We start from the raw sequence: 21,730 nt of genomic DNA on the forward strand, positions 1-21,730 counted from the left end.
CGCTGCCGTGCCGCCTGCCGGACAGGGAGCCGGCCCCTCGATGCCGTGTCGGGGTGGCGGACCCCGTGAGCCACAGCCACCAGGCAGCCGTTTCTAAACTCAGCCCGACCGACGAGGACGGCCCTCCGGAGCCGGGACGGGTTCAGAGGGTCCAGACGGATGGTCAGAAAGGACAGGACAGAGGTCGCTGTCCCAGGAGCATGTGTGCGGTTTATTGCCGACGCAGTCAGTAAAGACGCTCTGAGCCGGCCTCTCCGGACAGCACTCCGCGGAACCCCGAATGCCGGCAGTGCGCTCCGCACCCCCCCCCCGCCCCCGCCCCCGCCAAGCACGTGAGCAGGGTTCTGAGAGTATCCATCCACTCAGCTTCCGACACGAACACCCAGACGTGCTCGCTCCCTTGGAGCCCGCTCGCGGGTCCCGGCGCTGCTCGTTCCGCGGCAGCGGGTCGTGTTAAGTCGACAGGCGGCGTCGTGGGGCTTTAAGGCCAGAACAGAACCACTTACCCGACGGACAGCCTCCACGAGGAGTCCCAGAGGGAACCGCGTGGACGAAGGGGGAAGGCACTGTGTCCCGCTCACGTCGCCGGCGCCCACTGTCCACGCCACACCGCGTCCCCCCGCCCCCGCCCAGGTGGGCCACCCCGCCCAGCCCGGCGCCCTCGGCCGCGTCCACCAAGCGCACAGCAGGCGTGACCATGTGCTGCCGGCTTTATTTACAAGTTCACCTCGGTGTTCGTGGGGCAGAAACCCAGCCACCTTACCCCGCCATTCCCAGGAATCGGTATAAACCACCGCGTGAGAGAGACAGACAGACCGACGCCAACCCCAGACGCCTCACCCCCGGAGGCTGGCAGGGAACCTGCTGTCTCTGACCGGGAGGGGACCCGCCCAGACGGCAGATGGGCTGGCAGGGCGCACGGCTGCAGGCACCGGCAGGACGCCGAGCCTCGGATCCAGGTAGGCGCCGCGTGGGCGCTCTTAGGCGCCTCGAGCCGGGAAGGCGGCAGTCCCAGCGCTCAGATTTCCGACGTGCAGAGCGGGGCGGAGCGACCGGCCGGCTCAGCTCTGGAGGCGGGAACAGACGTGCAGGAACGCCGGCGGAGGGAGGAGGCGCTGTCAGCACTGCACTGCGTCCCCAGCTGCCCGCCTCAGACGCTTGGTGGGCACCAAGGCCCCGGCCCGGATCAGCCTGCCCTGGGCAGAACAGAGCCGCTGGGGAAGGTACGAGGCAGGACCGCGGCCGGTTGGCGTGAGACGCCCCGAGGTCCGTGTGCGATGACCCAGCGGCGTGGCTGTTCCGGACCTTCCCGGGCGCACACGGCGATGCGGTGAGGACCAGGAGACCGCGCTGGCCCTCCGCTGACAAGGAGAGCGGACGGTCCGCCCCGCGGCCACGGCAGCCGCTCCACGCGAGCGCGGCCGCCTCCCAGTGAGATCCCCCGTGGTGACAGGGACGCCGCAGGCCGCTCAGCTGAGGTGGACGGGCGTGTACTCCGGCCTCCGGGTCTGGATGATCTTGGGTTTGGGCCTCTTCATCCGTTCCATCTCGTCCTCCTCCTCGTCCTCCTGCTCGCTCTCGCACACGTGCACCACGACGCTGGGCGTGGTGTCGGTGGCCGCGTGCAGCTCGTACTTGTCGCCTGGGGAGAGAGCAGCCAGGTCACCCGGGCAGGAGCCAGAGCCCCGAGCGGGCGCATGCGGCCCAGCGTCCGGGTCGGCGGAGGGGCCGGAGGGACACGCCTGGACGGGCCTTGCTTCGGGGGGCCTTCCCGACGGGAGGAGCCGTGAGCAGGGCCCCCGCCGCCCCCCCCCCCCCCGGACAGATGGTTTGTGTGTAAATGGGTCTAGGTCAGACCGAGCCGGGACACCCCTTCCTGCCGCCCCTCACACACCCAGCAGGGCCTCCTGTCGGCACGCAGGCGCCTTCACTCACAGGAAGGCGGGGTGCCTTTGCTCGGCTGCACGCGAGCCTGGGGTGCTGCCGCTGTCCGAGAGGCGCAAGGGCCTCGCTGGGGGAGAGCTGCCCGGAGGGTCAGAGGTCACGGGCCATCTTGGCCACGATGCTCTTAACAAACCCCCAACCCACCAACCAGGCGCACCCAGAGGGCAGGGGTAGGACGATGTTTGCAAGACCTCTGCCATCCCGCGGGCTGCGGAGCACAGCCCGACCACGACTTGTCACCGGCTCCGTTAGGAGGCCCCGGCACGCTGGTTCCCGCAGTCTGTCCGCCACAGCTGCTCCTCGGCCTCCGCGGGGGAGGTGTGGCAGAGGGGTCTCCCTCAGCAGTGCCCTCTCCCCGCAGGGGCCCGTCCCCCTGCTCTGCCCCGGGGAGACCCCGTCCCCCTGCTCTGCCCCGGGGAGACCCCGTCCCCCTGCTCTGCCCCGGGGGAGACCCCGTCCCCCTGCTCTGCCCCCGGGGAGACCCCGTCCCCCTGCTCTGCCCCCGGGGAGACCCCGTCCCCCTGCTCTGCCCCGGGGAGACCCCGTCCCCCTGCTCTGCCCCGGGGAGACCCCGTCCCCCTGCTCTGCCCCGGCTCCCCGTCCCCCTGCTCTGCCCCGGGGAGACCCCGTCCCCCTGCTCTGCCGGGGACTCCGCCCTCAGCCTGACCGCCTCGGCAGGAGCGGTGGGAGCACATGCCCAGCCCGGCTGCCCGCCTCGACCTTCACGCGCCGCGGGCAGCCGGTAACCGATCCCGCGCTCCACCGCACAGGACGTTTCCGATGTTTCCAGAAATGTCACCTTTTCCACAAGAAACTGCTGATGGCCGAGAAACTGACACCTCAACCGAGGACATCTGATTGCGGCTCAAGGAGAAACGAGGGGCCATGGCTCAGCACCGTCTCCTCTGCTGCCCGCCCCTCTGCACCCCGAGACCCACCTGCCTCCTCCCCAGCCCTCCACCACACGGCCAGGCGCCCCAACATTTTACTGCTTGGGGAAACCAGGAACTGAGCGCGGCCAGGGCCAGGGGCAGGGGAGCTGCCGGGCCCCACAGGGGGTCAGAGCCCGTCTCATGGAGGAGGAGCCGAGGCCAGGGTGCCCGTCCCCCCGAGGCTCACACCTTGTCCCCTCGGGCTCTGGAGCCTCCTTTCTCTGGCCACTCCAGGGGAGCAGCCCTGGGCCAGGAGGGGGGCGGCGGGGGGCTCAGCCCTCCTTCCTGTGACCAGTGGCTCTGCACCCGGCACTGGGCAGGGAGCGGAGAGTCGGCAGTGGACAGAGGACCTCCCGCAGGGGAGCATTTCCGGGGGGGGGGGGCTGGTTTCCTTCCCACAGTCCACGCTCATCTCCACCTGAGCGGCAGGATGGGACTGGAGCCCACACAGGCTGTCAGTGGGTGAGGATGGGGTCACGGATGGTGGCCAGGAGGGGCCCTGGCATTCGGTCCCCACAACCAACCACATCCCTGTGGTCCTCCCTAAGGAGCGAGGCCAGAGGCAGCACGCCCGCACCCCACGGCTCCCCTGAAACTGAAGGCGCAGACAGGTGGTTCTCGCTGGCGCCAGGCACACGGGGTGGGAAGGACGGTGGGGAGGCCACGCCTCCCGACCCGAGCATCTGCGTCTGGGCCCTCAGCACTGTCTCCTCACTGCCGCCCCACGCCCCCGGCCGCTCACCTGCCCCTCCCCTCCCCTGGGGCCCCGCTCACCTGGCCCTGGGACCCTGCTCACCTGCCCTCCCCCGCCCCCCGCACTGGGACCCCGCTCACCTGGCCCTGGGACACCCTTCACCTGGCCTGGGGGCCCCGCTCACCTGGTCCTAGCTTGGAGATGGCGTATAAGAGATCGTAATTTATGACGGGCGTGGCATCTTCCACTTGCTTCCAGCCAACAGGCGGCGAGGCGGGAGGAGAGATCAGAAACTGCTTGTCCGGGTTTGGGGGGGCCAGGTGGGAGCTCCCGATGTGCAGCGTCTGGGGGAGAAAGGACCGGCGATGCAGCAGCCGCAATGCCGCTCGGATCGCAGGTGCGAGGACAGGTCAGGCCGCACAGAAAGCTCGGCCCAGAGGGTGTCTGGGTTCGGGTTCTGGGGGAGCCTCCAGGACGGGGCTCAGACACTCAGGCTCAGAGACGGAGGGAGGACGGACAGATGGTTTGTGTGTAAATGGGTCCAGGTCAGACCGAGCCGGGACACCCCTTCCTGCCGCCCCTCACACACCCAGCAGGCTCCAGCACCAGGCGGCCAAGGACACTCCAGGATGGCGTCATTCTTCAGGACCAGGCCGGGCCGGGGACCCAGGCTCCCCCCCCCCCCACACACACACCCTCTGGTCCTCGTGGAGCGTAAGAGTTCTACGGCGATCAGAGGGCTGAGCAGCAAAATCTTACCCGTTTGGGCTGCCCCTCCCCACACACAATCTGACGTGCATTTACCTGAATAATCAGAACAAGCCGTGGAGGGACTAAGCCGTTATTTATAGGAAACCCCACCTCGCGCAGCCAGGAGCATGCTCACAGCCAGGCATCCTCAGTGAAGCCTGCGCCCACACTCACCACTAGGGGGCGGGCAGGGCGCCCGCTCTAAGTCCAGGGAGTTGGCCTTTTCTGCTCAGGAAGCTTTCAGAGGGCTGCTCCCTGGCCTGGGGGACACAGTGCCCACCTTGTCCCCCCACACCCCGCGGGGCTCACTGTAACCGGGGAGTGGCACCCCAGATGCTCCTCTCTCCCCGGGTCACACCATCCAATGGACTCTCTGAGCTGCCTGGGAGGTGGTCACCTCCATGGAGGGCCCGGGCACTGGAGGGTGGTGAGCAGGAGGCAAAGCAAACCCGGCCACAGCGCTGGCTGCTGCGCTGAGGTGCGAGCCAGGGCGGGCGGCTGCCGAGAACCGGGAGCGGCCCCTGTGGTGGGCGGCACCCCATCAGACTCTCAGAGACGAGTCTGGGGGGCCAGGGGCCACGCCCACCCAGTGCAGGCTGCCCCCACCCAAGGCCATTTGTGAAGTCACCTCCACAGAAAGCCTGAGGTTTCTGAGAAGAGGGGCCCTGGGGAATCTGGAGGGTGAGGTCTGCCTTTCTCAGTACGAGGTCTCGGATCTGAATGGATGCAGGACGTGATCCCCGTCCAGGCTACTCTCTTAGCAGGGCGGGGGGCCGGGGGGGGGCCGGGGGAGGGCGGGGGGGGCCGGAGAAGCACGCAGGGCGGGGGGGGGGGGGGGCGCGGGGGCGGGGGCCGGAGAAGCACGCAGGCCAATGAGCGCCACGCACCTGCGCAAAATACAGCTTCATCTCCTTCCCCAGAAACTCCGTCTTGTGCAGCTGCAGCCGGGCGGCGGCGGCGGACAAGGGGCTGCTGAAGTTGACCCGGACGCGCTTGAAGCTCTTAAAGTACTGGAAGCTGATGTCCTTGTCGTATGTCCTAAAGAGGGACTCGAACTTGGCCTGGGAAACAGAAACAAAGGAGTTAAGAGGTGCCTTCACCGGACCCTGGAGAGCTGCTTCGTGACGTTTCTGTAGGAGGAAGCGGATTCTTACCCACCGGAAGCCGCGCTCCGGGAGAAGGCGGACGGCTTTAGACCAGTGGTGCTCAACCTTCCCAAAGCCGCGGCCCTTTAATACAGCTCCTCACGGTGTGGTGACCCCAACCTTAAAATTATTTTCGTTGCTACTTCATAACTGTGATTCTGCTACTGTTATGAATCGTCATGTAAATACCTGTGTTTTCCGATGGTCTTAGGCTCTACAGCAGCGGTTCTCAACCTGTCATAGCAGGGTCGCCTAAGACCATCGGAAAGCACAGATGTTTACATGACGATTCATAACAGTAGCAAAATTACAGTTATGAAGTAGCAACGAAAATAGTTTTAAGGTTGGGGGTCACCACACCGTGAGGAGCTGTATTAAAGGGTCGCGGCGTTAGGAAGGTTGAGAACCACTGCTTTCGAACAGTGGTCGGCAAACTCATTAGTCAGCAGAGCCAAATATCAACAGCACACCGATTGCAATTTCTTTGGAGAGCCACATTTTTTAAATTTAAACTTCTTCTAACGCCACTTCTTCAACACAGACTCGCCCAGGCCGTGGTATTTTGTGGAAGAGGCACACTCCAGGGGCCAAAGAGCCGCCTGTGGCTCGCGAGCCGCGGTTTGCCGACCGCCGCTTTAGAAGGAAGGAAGGAAGAGCGCGTGACGGACTAAGCTCACTCATCGGCGGGACAGTCACCAACAAACACTCCTCAGCCTCACAGAAACGCTCTCGTTAACGGAATGAGGTGTGCGCCGTCCCCTGCCCTGCGCCCAGCGCCTCCCGTGTGAACCCCGTCCCTGCCCCGCGGCGCGGACCCGGGCCGTGTCCCCGCAGGCTCCTCAGGGCGGAGAGCAGTGCGGCTCACCCGAGAAACCGTTCTGCGGATCTGGCACATTCTAACGTAAAGGAAGAGGGCTGACATCCTCCCCGCTGTTTGCTCCCTCCATGGCTTCCGAACTCTTTCACGTCAGCGTCCTGGGCCCACTCTGCACCTGGCACAGCGCCCGCCCCTGCGCACCTCCAGTGACGGGGCCGAGAAGACGAAGGCGCAGCAAAGAGCCAGCAGCCTCCCGGAGAGGCTCTGAGACCACCCCCTCCCACGGGACGTGTCACTAGGGGTGTCGTTAAGGGGGAGTGTGGGGCGTCCACAGCAGCCCCTCAGGGTTCCAGCCAGAGAGGGAGCGGGCGGACAGGCAGGCCTGGAAGAACTTGCAGAGTTTGGGCTGAGCAGGTGCCAGGGCAGGTGCCCTCCGCACGGAGACGCAGGACAGAGCTGGCCCGCGGGGACCTGAGACCTATGGGAGGCACCTGCTTCTGCAGAGCGGAGAGGGGATTCCTAATGCGAGAGGAAAGCATCTTCTAGAACATTCGGGGCCGGGCACAGGGCAGGTCCTCGTGCCGCCACCGGGTGACCCCCCCAGCGCTGTGAAGCGGGCGTGGGAACAACGCACACGCTTTCGCTCCGGATCTCCCTGGCTCCCCTTCGGCCATGGAAACCTGCCCTCCCCTCGGCACCTGCACGGTGAGGGGAGGGGGGCAGCCGCAGCCGCCTCACTGCCCGCTTCTCCGCCTCCCCGCGGGCGGGCTCCGCACGGAGCACTGGAGTGTCGCCTGACCTCGTTACAGGCCGTGACTGCTGTCAGGTCTGAAGTTATGATTCATCACTGAGGAGCGGTGACTCGGCGAGTATTTTTAGAATACAAGTCAGGGCTCAGGACCGGCCGCGGAGAGCGTGCGCCCTCTGTGAGAGCCTGCCACTGCCAGCCCCCCAAACCCTCCGTCCCGACAGCGCACGCCGGCCGCAGGCTGTGGGTGCCCCGCGGCGGCACCGGGGCGGCACGTGTCCTAACGGAGTGCCTCCCGCACACACCGGGAGCCGGGCGGCGGCGGCAGGTGCTGCTGCAAACCTCACATCTCCTCCAAGGAAGGCGGCACAGCCATGACAGTGACCACCTGTGACCGCCGCCAGCCCGGAGCGCGGCTCCGGAGGCTCGGACCTTGTTTCTCAGCTTTACCACTCTCCGTGGCTGCGCTCTCTGGGCTAGAGAAGCCGGGAAGTTCTGCAGACACACAACCACTTCACGGCCTTTATTTCCTCAGATGAAACCAAGTTCTCCGGACGCCAGCGAAACGTGCCCTCCACTAAGCCCTCCCTCTAGAGAGTCTGCCCAGAGCCAAGCCCCGTGGCGCCGTCGCCTCCCGCTGGCCAGGGCTCTGGCGTCACCGAGCTTTGAAAGTCCTTCCCAGCCCGTCCCACGGGCGAGCACTTTTGCTTTTTAAGGCTCAAAGCATTTTGGATTTATTTCAAAAACCCCAAGGCCACAGGAGAGCCACAGGCCCCCACCCCCAAATAGTCCAGTGAATAGTCCCAGTTAAGAGAAGTCGGGAAGTAAAGAAACAGTCCCGATTAACGTCACGCTTTGAAAACTCAGACTCGCTGTGGATCAGAAGCCTTACCCTCGCTTCACTGTGGCTGAAGATGTCACTGTTTGCCACACAGGCCACCAAGGAGCTAAAACTGTAGTTAAAGTTTCTGAAGTGCATCTTGCTTCCTCCCAGGGAGGGGGAGAGAGAGGCAGGGTCGCACGGAGAGCCAGCGAGTTCCTTTGAGAGACGGCTGGTCCGCGGAGCCCGGCTTATAAAGGGCCCGGGCCCAGCCCCCCGGGAAAGCTGGGCTCCAGGCGCATCCTGTTTGGAGGGCAGATCCCGAGCCGCAGGCTGAGCCGCAGGGACCGTGTGCGCGGCTCCTGGAAAGAGGTGACGTCAGCGCCTTAGTCACCGTCCCGGGGAAGGAGCGGCGAGGATGGAAAAAGTGCGCGTTCCTGCAGCTGCTCTAGCGCCTCCGGCAGCATAGTTTCCACGGGGAGTAATTCCATTCACGCTCAGACACGCTCCGGGCTGAATGGACGGCTGCAGATGGAAAATGTTACAGAGGAGGGGACGGCCCGCAGTAAACAGCAATTAGCCGCCGCGCCCGGCTTTGGGGAGCCCTCATTTCCTGAGTGCGGGGTGAGAGAGAACACGGGAACCTGGCCTGGTCAGTGAACTGGTTTTAAAGAAAAAAGTGGAGTTGGTTTTGAAATACAGCTCCTCCCCGCCTCCCCACAGCTGAACTTTTCCGGCCAATGTCCGATCCCCCGGGGACCCCCCAGTGGGCCCGGGGAGGAGCTACTGAGCAATGCAGGGGGGTCTCCGCCGGAAAGCGTGAGGCTGCGATGTGAGGCGGAGGACTGGGCAGCACTGACCACTGACCGTCTCCTCCCAGCTCTGAGCTCAGAGGAAGCTCTAACCGCAGGGACCTGGGGTCTGAGGTGGGAAAGGGAACATGAAGGGGTTGTCGGGCTTTGAGACGCAGAGACAGGAAGTCGTTATTTTAATTAATTAATTAACTACTAATCCTCATTGTTGCAAGTATTTACATGTCGTCCCCCCCCACCCACTGACTTCCTCTAACCTGCCTTCACCACCCTACTGTCTGTGTCCATGGTGTGCACACATGCATACACGTTTTTTGGTTGATCTCTTCCCACCCACCCACCCACCCCCCCCCACCTTCCCTCTGAGATTCCGCAGTCTGTTCCTTGCGTCTATGTCCCTGGATCTATTTTGTTCATTAGGTTCCACGTATGAGTGACATCATGTGATGGAAAGTTTTTGGCTTTTTTTTCCTAGGGAAGGAAGAAAGAGTGGCAGGAATGGACCCCAGGCCGGAAGGTTAGCTCAGCTGGCCTTTTCAGGTCAGAGGTCAGGTCTGCAGAGCATCCTGGGGTGGCTGACCTCCGGCACCTCAGGAGTGCAGGTCCCTCTGCCTGCCGGGCCCTGTCCCCGCACCCTCCCAGCTTCATCAGCCCCGGAGAGCAGCCTCGGCGCTGGAGACACACCGGGACCCCCCACACTGAGAGATGAACCTCAAAGGATCATGAAGCCAGCAGCCAGCCAAGAAGCAGCACACCTGCCCCCGGAAACGACCCCCAGAACACGAGTTCCTCCAACCAGGAAGCCGCCGCCTCGGACGGATGAGCGCCGCTGGGCGCAGTGCCGGGCACTCATGCCAGTGCAGCCAGGGAGGAACCCAGGCATGGCACTCGCTTTGCCGAATTACCAGAGCGCCCAACCCGAAGGGAGCCGAATGCGTGCATTCTAAGAAAGTGGGGCCACGCCGAGGGCGGCACGGCACGCATGGGCGCCGAGGGGACCGCACGGGCCGGTGCTGGGCAGAGAGTGCGTGCTTGGGGCGTGGGGTGGCGGGGTGGCGGCGTGTCCTGGAGGCGCACGCAGGCTGAGTGGTGCTGCGGTGTGTGGGCTGGGAGGTGTTGGGGGGCGCAGGGGAGGGAGGAGGAGAAGGACGCAGAGCTGCACCCGCCCCTCCGGCCGCACCTTCTCTGAGAGCCCTGGGCCTCCGTGCCAGCCCCCCCTCCTGGACCCCCTGGCAGACAGTGGGAGGCGAAGGGAGGAGGGAGCAGAGGCAGCTCCCCGTCTTCTCTGTGAAGCACCGGCACGAGCTCCGGCGCAGCTGTGGGCAACGCTGGGCATCTCTGTCCCGAGGCGAGTGCGCGCTCGCCCAGGCCGCAGTGTGGCTCACTCCGCGGGGAAGGAGACAGCACGTGAGGAACCGGAAGACGGGCCACTGTCTCTGCTCCTGAAACACCGATAAAGGACCGTTCCTCCCGGGGCTGCCGGGAACCACCTTTAGGGAAGTTGAGGCTCCACGTTTACATCAGGGACAGGTGGTCGCCGGAGGGAGGGAGGGGGGAGAGAGGGAGGGAGCGGGGAGAGGAGGGAGGGAGGGGGAGAGGAGGGAGGGGGGAGAGGAGGGAGGCGGGGAGAGGAGGGAGGGAGGCGTGGAACCTGTCCCTGTGCCACAGGTAACCCTGCTTTGAGCTCATTTCCTGTCCTTCTGCTACTGATCTGACAGTTTTTGTAGGAACGCCCGCGCTCTGACTGCACGTCTATTACACATGAACTTGGATTTCTAGGCGCCTTATGAAAAGAATTCACTTTGTAAATACTGATGTTCCCCACTGAGAATAAAAATCGATCCAAAAGCACAGATTAAAAATTTTGACTTTCAAAATAAACAAATAAGACTGTATCAAACTCAAAAGCTTCTGCGAAGCAAAGGAAACCATCATCAGCAACTACAGGACGGGAGGTGATGTTTGCAAATGGTATATCCGATTAGGGGTTAATGTCCAAAATATATAAAAACTCATACAAGCCGAAACCGGTTTGGCTCAGTGGACAGAGCGTCGGCCTGCGGACTGAAAGGTCCCAGGTTCGATTCCGGTCAAGGGCATGGACCTTGGTTGCAGGCACATCCCCAGTGGGAGGTGTGCAGGAGGCAGCTGATCAATGTTTCTCTCTCATCGATGTTTCTAACTCTCTATCCCTCTCCCTTCCTCTCTGTAAAAAATCAATAAAACATATTAAAATAAATAAATAAATAAATAACTCATACAACTCAACAGAAAGACGAACAGCCCGATTGAAAATGAGCAGAGCATTCCAAAGCCATACAGACGGCGACGGCACATGAACAGACGTTCAAAATCACTAAGTATCAGGGAGATGCACGTCACAACCACAATGAGATGCCACCTCACGCCCGTTAAAATGACTTTTATCAAAAAGACAAGAAAGAACGGGTGCTGGAGAGGATGTGGAGAAATGGGAGCCCTTTTCGTGGGGATGCAGGTGGGGGCGCCCCCATGGGAAACAGTGTGGAGGTTCCTGAAGTTAAGAACAGAACTACCGGATGATCCAGCAACTCCGCTGCGGAGCATTTGTCCAAAAAACACAGAAACACTCATGTGAAATGCTCCATGGATCCCAGGTTCATTGAAGCACTGTTCACCCAGCCACGACAAGGAAGCAACCAAGGTGTCCGCCGATGGATGAGTGGATACCGACGTGCAGATACACAATGGAATTCTACTCAGTCACAGAAAAGGAGTGAAATCATTTTTAATCGGGTTGGTGATAACACGGATGGACCCTGAGCGTGTGATGCTAATGAAATAAAACAGAAGGAGAAGACAAATATTGTGTGACTTCACTCACATGCAGAATCTAACCCAAACCAAACCACACCAGGTTCATAGACACACAGAACAGATGGGCGGCTACCAGAGGGGAAGGGCCCGGGGTGGGAGAAAGGGGTGAAGGGTCAGTTGTAGGGTGATGGGTTGTAATTAGGCTGTTGGGGTGAGCACTTTGTACTGAGTACAGTTGTTAAATTACAATGTCGTATACCTAAAACTTTAATAATAACAACAACAAAAATCCGAACCTACCTACAGTAGCAGGATGCAAACCCTAAGTGCCCGGAGCCAGGGCAGAGGAGGCACGAGCTGCAGAGCGGCATAAGCTCTGGGGGGTGGAGACCGGGTCCTGATTGTAGCGCAGAATTCACGGTGTACATTCCCACTGAGGCTGCTGAGAAGACGTTAAATGAAAAGCTGACTTCCTGCTTGCACGCCCCTGTGATTCGGACCGGTGCATCCCCGCGAGGCTGCGTGGAGGCAGGTGATTGGAGGGCAGGGCTAATGCAGGGTCTCATCGGACCCCTGACCAGCACACTGAGAAGCGCACGAGGAGAGGGACGCTGGGAACAGCCCCGCGGAAACGGGAGAAGGAGCGCGCGGCCAGCTGAGAGCTTCAGCTGTTGGCATCTCTTCCCTCCTCACCAGGACCGTCGCCAGCGACTGTCAGCCGCACTGGCCGCCTGGCCCCAGCAGTGGGAGGTGTTTTCATTAGAAGCTGCTGTTTCCAGGGGAAAACTGAGGCGGCTGCTGCATTCCATCCCTGCCATTACAGCATTCCTGACGCAGAATTAGGGTGACCTCCGCGTGCCCACGAGACACCCCAAGGAGTTACAATCTCACCAAGAATGCGCCCCCGTGGAACTTTCTGCGAGTGACCACGGGGAAAGCGAGCGCTGACTTGTTGTGCAAACCAAAGCGGAGCGAAGACTGAAGACGTTTGAAAAGATCCCGAGGGAGCAAGAGGACATCCCCGCCGGAGGCCTAAGGGGTCGCGTTTACCTGGACCGCGTTCGCCCGAGGTCACGGAACGGCTCCCGTCCCACAGCCTGTGCCGCCGCTCCGTCCTGTGGCTCCACGTTCCCACCCCCCCAGCTGCAGGCACACAGGCCCTCTCCTCCTCAGCCCCACTTCCGGCTGCGGAGGGCCCCTGCCCTCACCTTCTGTATCAACCGGGGGAATATCAATCCAGTCCCGGCGAGAACTGAACAACCCGACGTCGCCAACGTGCCCGGCACAGTGCCTGAAACACACACCGTGGCTGGTGCGTGGGAGCCGCCTCTATTCCCCGTTCACTGACAGACCCTGAGGCTCAGGGGGCGCACTGGGCGTTGGGCTGCAGCTTCCCCGCGTGTACATAAGCCATGCCCACCGAGCACCGGTGCCCTGGTACTGCAGCTCACTTCCCACTCCCTCCCTCAGGCCTCTGGCTGGACTGCCCAGAGGCCCTGTGCCAGGCAGGCCAGTGGGGCGTGAGGTAGGAGCTCTGTACCGTCTCCACTTGGCACCCGGCACCCCCTTTAAGGCAGCCCACCGCGGCCACAGCACCTTCCTAACCAGCCTCGCCTTGGCATTTCCTTTTGCTCCAAACAGTGTGATTCCCACATCTCACCTCCCGAAGCCCAGCGTGATCACAGTCCTCTCCTCCTGCAAGCACAGCAGTGACCTGCCATTCTCCTTCAGATGAAGATGACCAGTTCTCATCTGTTCATCCATCCGTCCATCCATCCATCATCATCCATCCATCCATGCATCCATCCATCCATCCATCATCCATCCATCCATCCATCCATCCATCCATCCATCCATCCATCCATCCATCCATCCATCCATCATCCATCCATCCATCATCCATCCATCCATCATCCATCCATCCATGCACCCATCCATCCATCCATCATCATCCATCCATGCACCCATCCATCATCATCCATCCATCATCCATCCATGCACCCATGCACCCATCCATCCATCCATGCACCCATCCATCCATCCATGCACCCATCCATCATCCATCCATCATCCATCCATCCATCCATCCACCCATCCATCCATCCATCCATGCATGTATTTGTCTATCCATCATCCATCCATGCACCCATCCATCATCCATTCATCTATCCATGCACGCATCCATCATCCATCCATCCACCACCCATCCATCCATTCATCCATCCATCCATTCATCCATCCATGCATGCATCCATCGTTCATCTATCATTTTAGCAGAATGGTAACTGTGTTCTGCTAAGCCTCCCAGTGGAAAGAAAGGAAAATTGCAATCATTAAGAACAAGGAAGAAGTGCAGTGAATAAGAACCAATGGATTGGGGGAATGAGACAGGAACAGTGTGTTCCTACAAGATTTCATCTTGTTTGTTAAATTCCCAGGACGCTTGAAATCCCATTAACTCTTGTTCCTTATGACCGCAGTCCTTCCCTGTACAGATTAGCCTCCCGCTGTACTTCCTAGTGCACGGCCCGCCCGCTGAGGGAGGCGCAGCCGGGCAGAGGGCGTGGGGCCCAGCAGCCGTGCAGGCGGCAGGACGTTTACTCTGAAACGTCAGCTCCCCGTGGTCCGGTCCTCGCCCACCACCTTGCTCTAATTTATGATTTTTACTTGTGCTCGGGTGCTGCGGTAGGCAGGGCAGTCCTGCAGGGACCACACCTGGGCCAGGACGGCCGTGCGGAGGGCTGGTGCCCGCCTGTGTGCGCCCGGCTGGCTGTGGGCACCTGGCTGGCTGAGGGCGCCCGGCTGGCTGTGGGCACTGGCTGGCTGTGGGCACCTGGCTGGCTGAGGGCGCCCGGCTGGCTGAGGGCGCCCGGCTGGCTGTGGGCGCCCAGCTGGCTATAGGCACCCAGATGCTATGTGCATCGGCTGGCTGTGGGCACTGGCTGGCTGTGGGCGCTGGGCTGGCTGTGGTGCCCAGCTGGCTGAGGGCGCCCAGCTGGCTATAGGCACCCAGATGCTATGTGCATTGGCTGGCTGTGGGCACCTGGCTGGCTGTGGGCACCGGGCTGGCTGTGGGCGCCCGGCTGGCTGTGGGCACCTGGCTGGCTGTGGGCGCCCGGCTGGCTGTGGGCGCCCGGCTGGCTGTGGGCGCCCGGCTGGCTGTGGGCACCTGGCTGGCTGTGGGCACCTGGCTGGCTGTGGGCACCTGGCTGGCTGTGGGCATCTGGCTGGCTGTGGGCACTGGCTGGCTGTGGGCACCTGGCTGGCTGTGGGCACTGGCTGGCTGTGGGCGCCCGGCTGGCTGTCCTTCTGCCCAAGCAGCTTGCACAGCCCAGCCGATTCATTCAGTGTGAGCTCCACGGCCGGTGTTCACACCGACGAGAAGCCTCGGTCTTCCTCGGCCTGGTCCACACTCACGTCCGAGGAACGGACGCGCCTAAGCCCTGGTGGATGCGCTGCTGTGAGGCCCGGCCGTGTGGTTCTGTAGGTTCTCCCGGGGGAGGATGCAAGGGCCCCCGGATACCAGTGAGACTGGCTGACTTCACAGACAAGATGGAGAGGTGAGGAGGTCAGGGGGAAAGGGAAGGAGAGGGCCCCTGGGGACCTGGGAACCTTTCATTCCAGAGAGAACACACTTTCCACAGCTCTGCATGAGGAGTGGGGATCGCACCCCATTTAAACGCTCGCCAGCCAGCGTGGACGTGTCTGGCGGACGAGGAAAGTGCTCTGCCCTCTCCACCCCGAGGCGGTGTCCCGTCCGCAGCGGAGAAGTGAGGACGGGCCGTGGCGGCGCTTTCCCACGCTCACCTGTCCCTCTGCTGAGGATAAAATCTCACCGAAGTCGCACGAGGAGAACACAGTGATTCCAACTTCAAAAACAGTGACCTGCACCACAGCACACACCCACCAACTGGATGCTGCCGTCTGCCATCGAGAAAGCGAGCCGGGGCCAACGTGGGCCGACGTGGGTGTTCCGTCCGTGACCAACACGTGGAGACCATCTTTCGGAGCCGGCGGGTCCGAGGTGTGAGAGCTGCCCCCACCCAGCCGGTCCGGACGCCAAGTGAGTTCCCGGTTGTGAACTGCAGCCTCAGCATTTTTAAAAAATCAGGGGTCAATATTTAACCTCCGGGAGGTTTCACACGGTCAGAAAAAGGAAGGAGGCTGTGGCAATGCCGGGTCTGGGCACGTGGCTACGGCTGACCCCGGGCTGCACCGTGCCCTCCAGACACCAGGACCCCGGGCCTGACCTCAGGCATGTGAGGTTTCACCTCCGCCCTGATTGAGTCAGTCATCCAAACAGGTGCGTTCCCCGCTGCGAGCCAGGCCCGGGGAGAGCGGCTCGCCCATCCGCCCGTGGCCAGGATGCTCTCCACAGAAGAACCTGCTTGGGGTGATCCGTGCAGCGCAGGCCCTCGCTCCCCACACGGCCAGGCGTTACTGTGTTCCGGCCCCTGTGCCACCAGTCCCACCATCCCGTGGCCTCCTCACACAGCGGGGAGCTCTCTGCCCCTCCTGACACCACAGCCGCTTTCTTTAGCCACGTTAGTAAGACGTGGTGGTTCGCCCCAGGGGGGCAGACAGCGTGGCTGAGAATCGGAACCTTAAGGACGCAGGCATTTCCCCGGGACGGGCTGACAATGACGATGGCAGCAGGGTCCTGACATGAAGGCCTTAGACGTGCGAGGAGGAGGCCCTGGAAGAGACTGAGGCCAGGCACTGTGGGGTGAGGGGTAAGAGGAGTTTGAGAGAGCCCTCTGGGAAGACAGCTTTCCCTGCGCTTGTGAGACTCCGGGACAGTCTGATCAACCTTCTGATGCTGACACACGGTCAGGACGACTGTGCTGACGTCAAGCTTGCAAGAAGCTTCACGTGAGCTGAGCTGCCCTGGGCGCCTCCGTCCCGAGGGAGGCCACGGTGGCAGTGCTGCCCTCTCCAGAGGGGAAATTATGTGGCATCTACAGTGACCCACTGCTGGGGCTGCTGAGCCCACCCCCACTCCCTGCAAACCGCCCCCCCCCCCCCAGCAAACCCAACAGACACAGGCTGCTTCCAGACTCTGGGTCAGAGGTCGTTGTGCAGGGGGGTTATTAGGGAGTGCTCCTGGGATTAAGCCCAGGGAAGGAGGGGGCAGGGGAGGGGAGGAGAAGAGAGGAGGGGGAAAGGGGGGAGGAGAGGGGAGAGGGAAAAGGCAAAGGGGGGGAGAAAGGGAGGAGCAGAGGGGAGAGGAAGGGAAGGCAGAGGAAGTGAGCAGAGGCGAGGGAAGGGGAGGAAGTATAAAATGAGATTGAGCAGAGGGAGAGTGGAAGCCTCTCTGACCCCGTGGGGAGTTCTGGAAATGGGACCCTCCGGTTGGAGCATAAACATTAGGCCTTGATACACTCACGCAGGTCAGCTCTGGGGGAAGTGGCTACCCTGAGAAGGCGGGGCTTAGGAAGGTGGCTCTCCTGAGCTGAAGTGATCCCCAAAGGGGGTGACTGCCAAGGGCAGCTGGGAGACAAATCCTTTATTCCTGAAGGGACCTGGGGTGTGTTATAGTATCCACTAACCCAGTGGTCGGCAAACTCATCAGTCAACAGAGCCAAATATCAACAGTACAACGATCGAAATTCCTTTTGAGAGCCAAATTTTTAAAACTTAAACTTCTTCTAACGCCACTTCTTCAAAATAGACTCGCCCAGGCCGTGGTATTTTGTGGAAGAGCCACACTCAAGGGGCCAAAGAGCCGCATGTGGCTCGCGAGCCGCAGTTTGCCGACCACGGCACTAGCAACCAACTAAACAACCAACCAACCAACCAATCAACCAACCAACCAACCAACCAAACAACCAACCAACCAACCAATCAACCAACCAACCAACCAACCAACCAACCAACCAACCAACCAACCAACTAAACCAACCAAGCAACCAACTAAACAACCAAGCAACCAAACAACGAACTAAACAACCAACCAATCAACCAACCAACCAACCAACCAACTAAACAACCAACCAACGAGACCTAAATTCAAGGAACCAATCAGACCCAAAAACATCGATTTGTACCCTAAGTTAAAATTTAAAATCTCTCACAAATATGACACACTTTAAAGTGGACACCATGAAAACACCACCGATTCTACTCCAGATCAGCTATCCGTGTAAGAAATTCAAAGGAATATGGTAAAGTAAGTAGTAAACTCATCAGGTTAAACTTCCAGCACAAACCAGGTCAACTCAACCCTGAATACTGACCCAACAGTTTCACTCCTAGGAGTTTATTCCAAGATATCCTCCCGGCTGTGGGCAAAGACTGAAATGCAAACACTTTCTCAAGGGTCTTTCATGGTGCAATGCCCACTGACCAGCTGTGTAGAATGAGCGTCCACCCCTGCAGAGTCAGGCGGCCAGCCTGCCAGGAAAGCCGTGTGACCGTGCCCTGCTCCGCCAGCGGGTAGCAGGCAAGCTCTGCTTCTGCGTGAGCTCCTCTCACAGCACACCAAGGGCCCGAGGGCGCCGGCACGGAATTCCACGTCCTGTGGGAATCTCCCATCCAGGCCCTGCCGATGACCCCAGTGCAATGCCTTCTCTGAGCAAAACCATCACGTCCCTCCTGCCTCGCCACGTCCCCACACCCACCCCTCCCTCCCGCCTGTCCTCCCCTTTCTTCTTGCTGTCCCGGCTGACACCCAGGCCTGCTCCTCTCTCGCTGGGACGGTCCTGCCCTCTGCGCCTCCCTTCCAAGACGGGGGTGTTACCCAATGAACTCTCCTCACCGCAGTGTTGGCAACAGCAGCTGTTTAATGTACGACTCCCGGCGAAGTTGTATTTAATCAGCAAAGTCTGGACGCCAAATCCCAGCGCACAGGAATGCGCCCCATGGGGGGAATTCCAGGCAGCCACCAGTTCCAGGAAAGTCCCCGCACAGGTGGGCTCCGGGGCTGGGTGCTGCCCGCCGGGAGGGGAGGCGGATTTCCCGAGCACTTACGTCGAGCGGATTCTTGGTGGCTGTTTGGGCTTAAGAACAGACTCCCAAGGAAACGCACTCACTGATCCATTCATTCACCACCATTCGCGAAGGATCTGCTGTGTGCCTGCTTGCACTCCATGGTGGGTCAAAGGGTAACTGTTCCCTGCTCTCAGGGCACTGGGAACCTCTAGTTCTTAGCATGTATCACATGGTCATGGATTGGCTTCCCCGCTAACCTAAGGGCAGACCGAGCCGCAGAGCCTGGGACACGGAAGACCTTCCCGAAATACACATGCAGGTAAGTGCCGGCTCGTCATGGAGACCCAGCGAGCAGTGCGGAACGGAGTTCCTTCCAAAGGCTCATTGTCAATAAATCACGAGATACTGAGCCAGGAGCAGGTGCTCAGGAAGAAAGCTGGTTTATTAAAGGCACACACACTTTATTCCCTGCAAACAATTCTCTAACCATCATCTGCGTATCGTACTGTGTTCACCGCCCCAAGCCAAGTCTCTTTCCATCACCATCATGCGCCCTTTACTCCCTCCTCCCACTCTGGTAACCACCACGCTGCTGTGCCTGTGAGGTTTTGTTTGTTCTTGCTTAAACCCTTCACCTTCCTCCCCGAGCCCTCCAGCCCCCCGGCCCCCTAATGTCATCTCAGGTCCTAGTTCCCGAGAGGCCCAGGCTCTCCCTCCCTTTCTCAACAGCCACACTCATCGCGTCTGGGACACGGCAATTTGTCCCCACGGGCCCTGGCCTTGGCACGCCGGCCCGAGAAGTAGCCTGCAGCCCCGAGAGGCCGAACCGAGAGGCAGGAGCAGAGACAGCGTCCCCTCCTGGGACCTGAGCTGCGGGCTGCTCGGCGCCCTGAGAGCAGCCCGGAGCCGCGCACGTCCACTCTCCTGTCCAACAGGAAGCAAACGCCTTTCGATGCAGGCTCCCCTGACGCCTGTCACTTCAAAGGACCCCGAGGAGCGTGTCCGCGTCCACAGCCCAGTTCAAACGCGTGCAGAGGTGCGGGAACATCCGGTCTTGAACAAAGTGCAGTCCCTTACACGTGACATGCCGCCACATACATGCGCTTTCAGGCGCTGACGGATGGTAAGGAAAAAAGTGGCTTACAGATGAAACAGTTCAGCGACTCAGGAAACGGCTGGGAATCACACCAGGCAAATGTTCCCTTCTTTCTGTTAAATATACACACACGGAACACCTGCCCAGCGACCTCCCTCGCACCATGGCCCATGCAGAGAGCTTGCTGTGTTGGCGCTAAGAAATGGCATGGAAATACCGCCTCTGTGCACTCGTTCTGGTTCTTGTCATCGGGTTTTCTATAACACACGAAGGCACCATCGTCTTTGTTTCAGGGTAAATGGGCTTTAACTGGAAATGATTTACTGGTAAAATTGAGCCTACACGATTTGAAAAATCCCAATAACGATGCTACTACTAGTGCATTGTCAACAGGCATAAAACTACCGTTTATCTTAGAAGCTGATGCGAAGAAGCTACAGCAGGTGTGAGCGTGAGAGACACCCATCCGTGCAGCTTAAAAAGCCCGCTCCCCCGCAGGTGAAGACACGCAGCGTCCTCCAATGCTAACTACCGAGCAAGGTGGGGCAACCCTCGGACTCACAGCCGCCTCCAGGGACGGGAACTGAAGGCCAGGAGGAAGCGGGGCCAGAATAGCAGCGGGCTTTTCCCCGAGGCAGATTTTACCAGAAGCGTTCAATTCCACTTGAGATGGGAAAGACAGTGTGTTTTTCCCACTAGGAGGGGAAACAGGAAAGGCATCAGCGCTCGCTCCGTCCTCTCTGGAAAGTCCAGGAGGTGGAACGATGATGAGTCAGCGGCGTGACTTGGGGAGAATGGCTCTGGGTTAACCAAGACGCCCTGCCGGAGGACACTTCCCCAAACCTCTGGGCTTGGGGTCCGTACCTTTGAGAGGTCCCCCAGTGAGCAAGACTGTGGATTTGGGGGTGCTGTGATCACAGAAAGACTCAAGCCCCCCAGGTCCAAGGAGCAGGGCAGTCAGGGAATGGCTGGGCCCCCAGGGCCGGGGCACTTGGGAGACTGAGCCCAGGCTCAGGGATGGTCCCGGCACCTGCAGAGAACGAGGGGGTGGGGGGAGGGCATTCCCAGTGGAGCCAAAGGAAGGCCTCGCACGCAGCCAGGTTGTCGCTTGGACCCACTGCTCTCTGCACACACACAATGGACTCCATTGGGTCCCCCCACCTCACCCAACTCCCATGCTGAAGCCAACTCCCCACTGACGGTTTCAGGAAGGAATCAGGTTCAGGTGAGGCCATGTGGGTGGGGCCCTCAGGATGGGATTAGTGCCTTGATCCGAACAGGAGATGACGCCAGAGCTCACTCTCCCTCTGCCAGGTGGGGGCGCCAGGTGGGAGCGGGAGACGGAGAAACCAGAGCCCAGGTCACGCCGGCACCTGACTCAGACTCCCCAGCCTCGGACTGAGAAAGAAGCACCTGTGCCCCACTGTCACTCAGCAGGGGACCGGGTCTTTGAGCCAGAGTCCAGGGACCCCCCTTTCCGAGCAGCCCTGAATTAGACAGTCCGTGTTCCGCTGCAGCACACTGCCTGCCTCGCGGCCACACGCGGGGTTTGTTCCGCGTGGTTAGACGTGTGCTGCGTGACTGAGAATTTGAAATTAACATATCCACGATCCAATCAGCTCTCTTAATCAAATGCCATTTCTCCGATTTCCGTAAAAGCTCTTTAACGACCAGGGAGGCTGGGTTTTCAGGTTTAACTGGGAAAGGAGCTTTCTAAAGGGTAAAAATGATCAAAACGTTGCATCAGTACATGTTCAGGATTTAAATTCCCTTCAATATTGGAAATTTTGAAATATGAACATAGTACTTTTTAAACAGCTTTGCTGAGATATAATTTAAATACCATTATGGTACTTTAGAAGTCTGTCTTTATATTGTGATAAAAATTGAAAGTTTGCTTGACATCATGAGAAGTATTGTTTTAATTGAAAAACATTATTCATGAAAATTTAAAAAACTGCTATGAATTCCACATCTATCAGTAAACCTACTGTTTAGTGCAGGCGTCCTCAAACTACGGCCCGCGGGCCACATGCGGGTGTTTTTTTACTTCAAAATAAGATATGTGCAGTGTGCATAGGAATTTGTTCATAGTTTTTTTTAACTATAGTCCGGCCCTCCAACGGTCTGAGGGACAGTGAACTGGCCCCGTTTAAAAAGTTTGAGGACCCCTGGTTTAGTGCCAAGTGTGCTGGCTAAAGAATGTTAATTTCTGTCCGAGTGCCATCTGAGTGAAAACCTCATTT

General features: G+C 60.1%; 1 protein-coding gene across 2 annotated transcripts in view; it reads right to left on the reverse strand.

Annotated features, from left to right (window-relative positions):
- Nucleotides 1-692: 692 nt before the first annotated feature.
- The window catches only part of RCAN1 (regulator of calcineurin 1), a 47,018-nt gene continuing 25,980 nt past the window's right edge, over nucleotides 693-21,730 (reverse strand). The window contains exons 1-4 of one of the 2 annotated variants that reach the window (XM_054713515.1): nucleotides 7,923-8,188; nucleotides 5,208-5,381; nucleotides 3,755-3,914; nucleotides 693-1,642 (exon numbers count right to left, since the gene is read on the reverse strand). In XM_054713515.1, the coding sequence (XP_054569490.1) occupies nucleotides 1,470-1,642; nucleotides 3,755-3,914; nucleotides 5,208-5,381; nucleotides 7,923-8,009 (594 nt within the window). In that variant the 5' untranslated portion in view covers nucleotides 8,010-8,188 and the 3' untranslated portion in view covers nucleotides 693-1,469. Of the gene's footprint in view, nucleotides 1,643-3,754; nucleotides 3,915-5,207; nucleotides 5,382-7,922; nucleotides 8,189-21,730 lie in introns of those variants that run through there. The other variant, XM_054713514.1, reaches the window with a different exon arrangement.

This window comes from Eptesicus fuscus, chromosome 3, assembly GCF_027574615.1.
Source record: "Eptesicus fuscus isolate TK198812 chromosome 3, DD_ASM_mEF_20220401, whole genome shotgun sequence".
Lineage (NCBI taxonomy): Eukaryota > Metazoa > Chordata > Mammalia > Chiroptera > Vespertilionidae > Eptesicus > Eptesicus fuscus.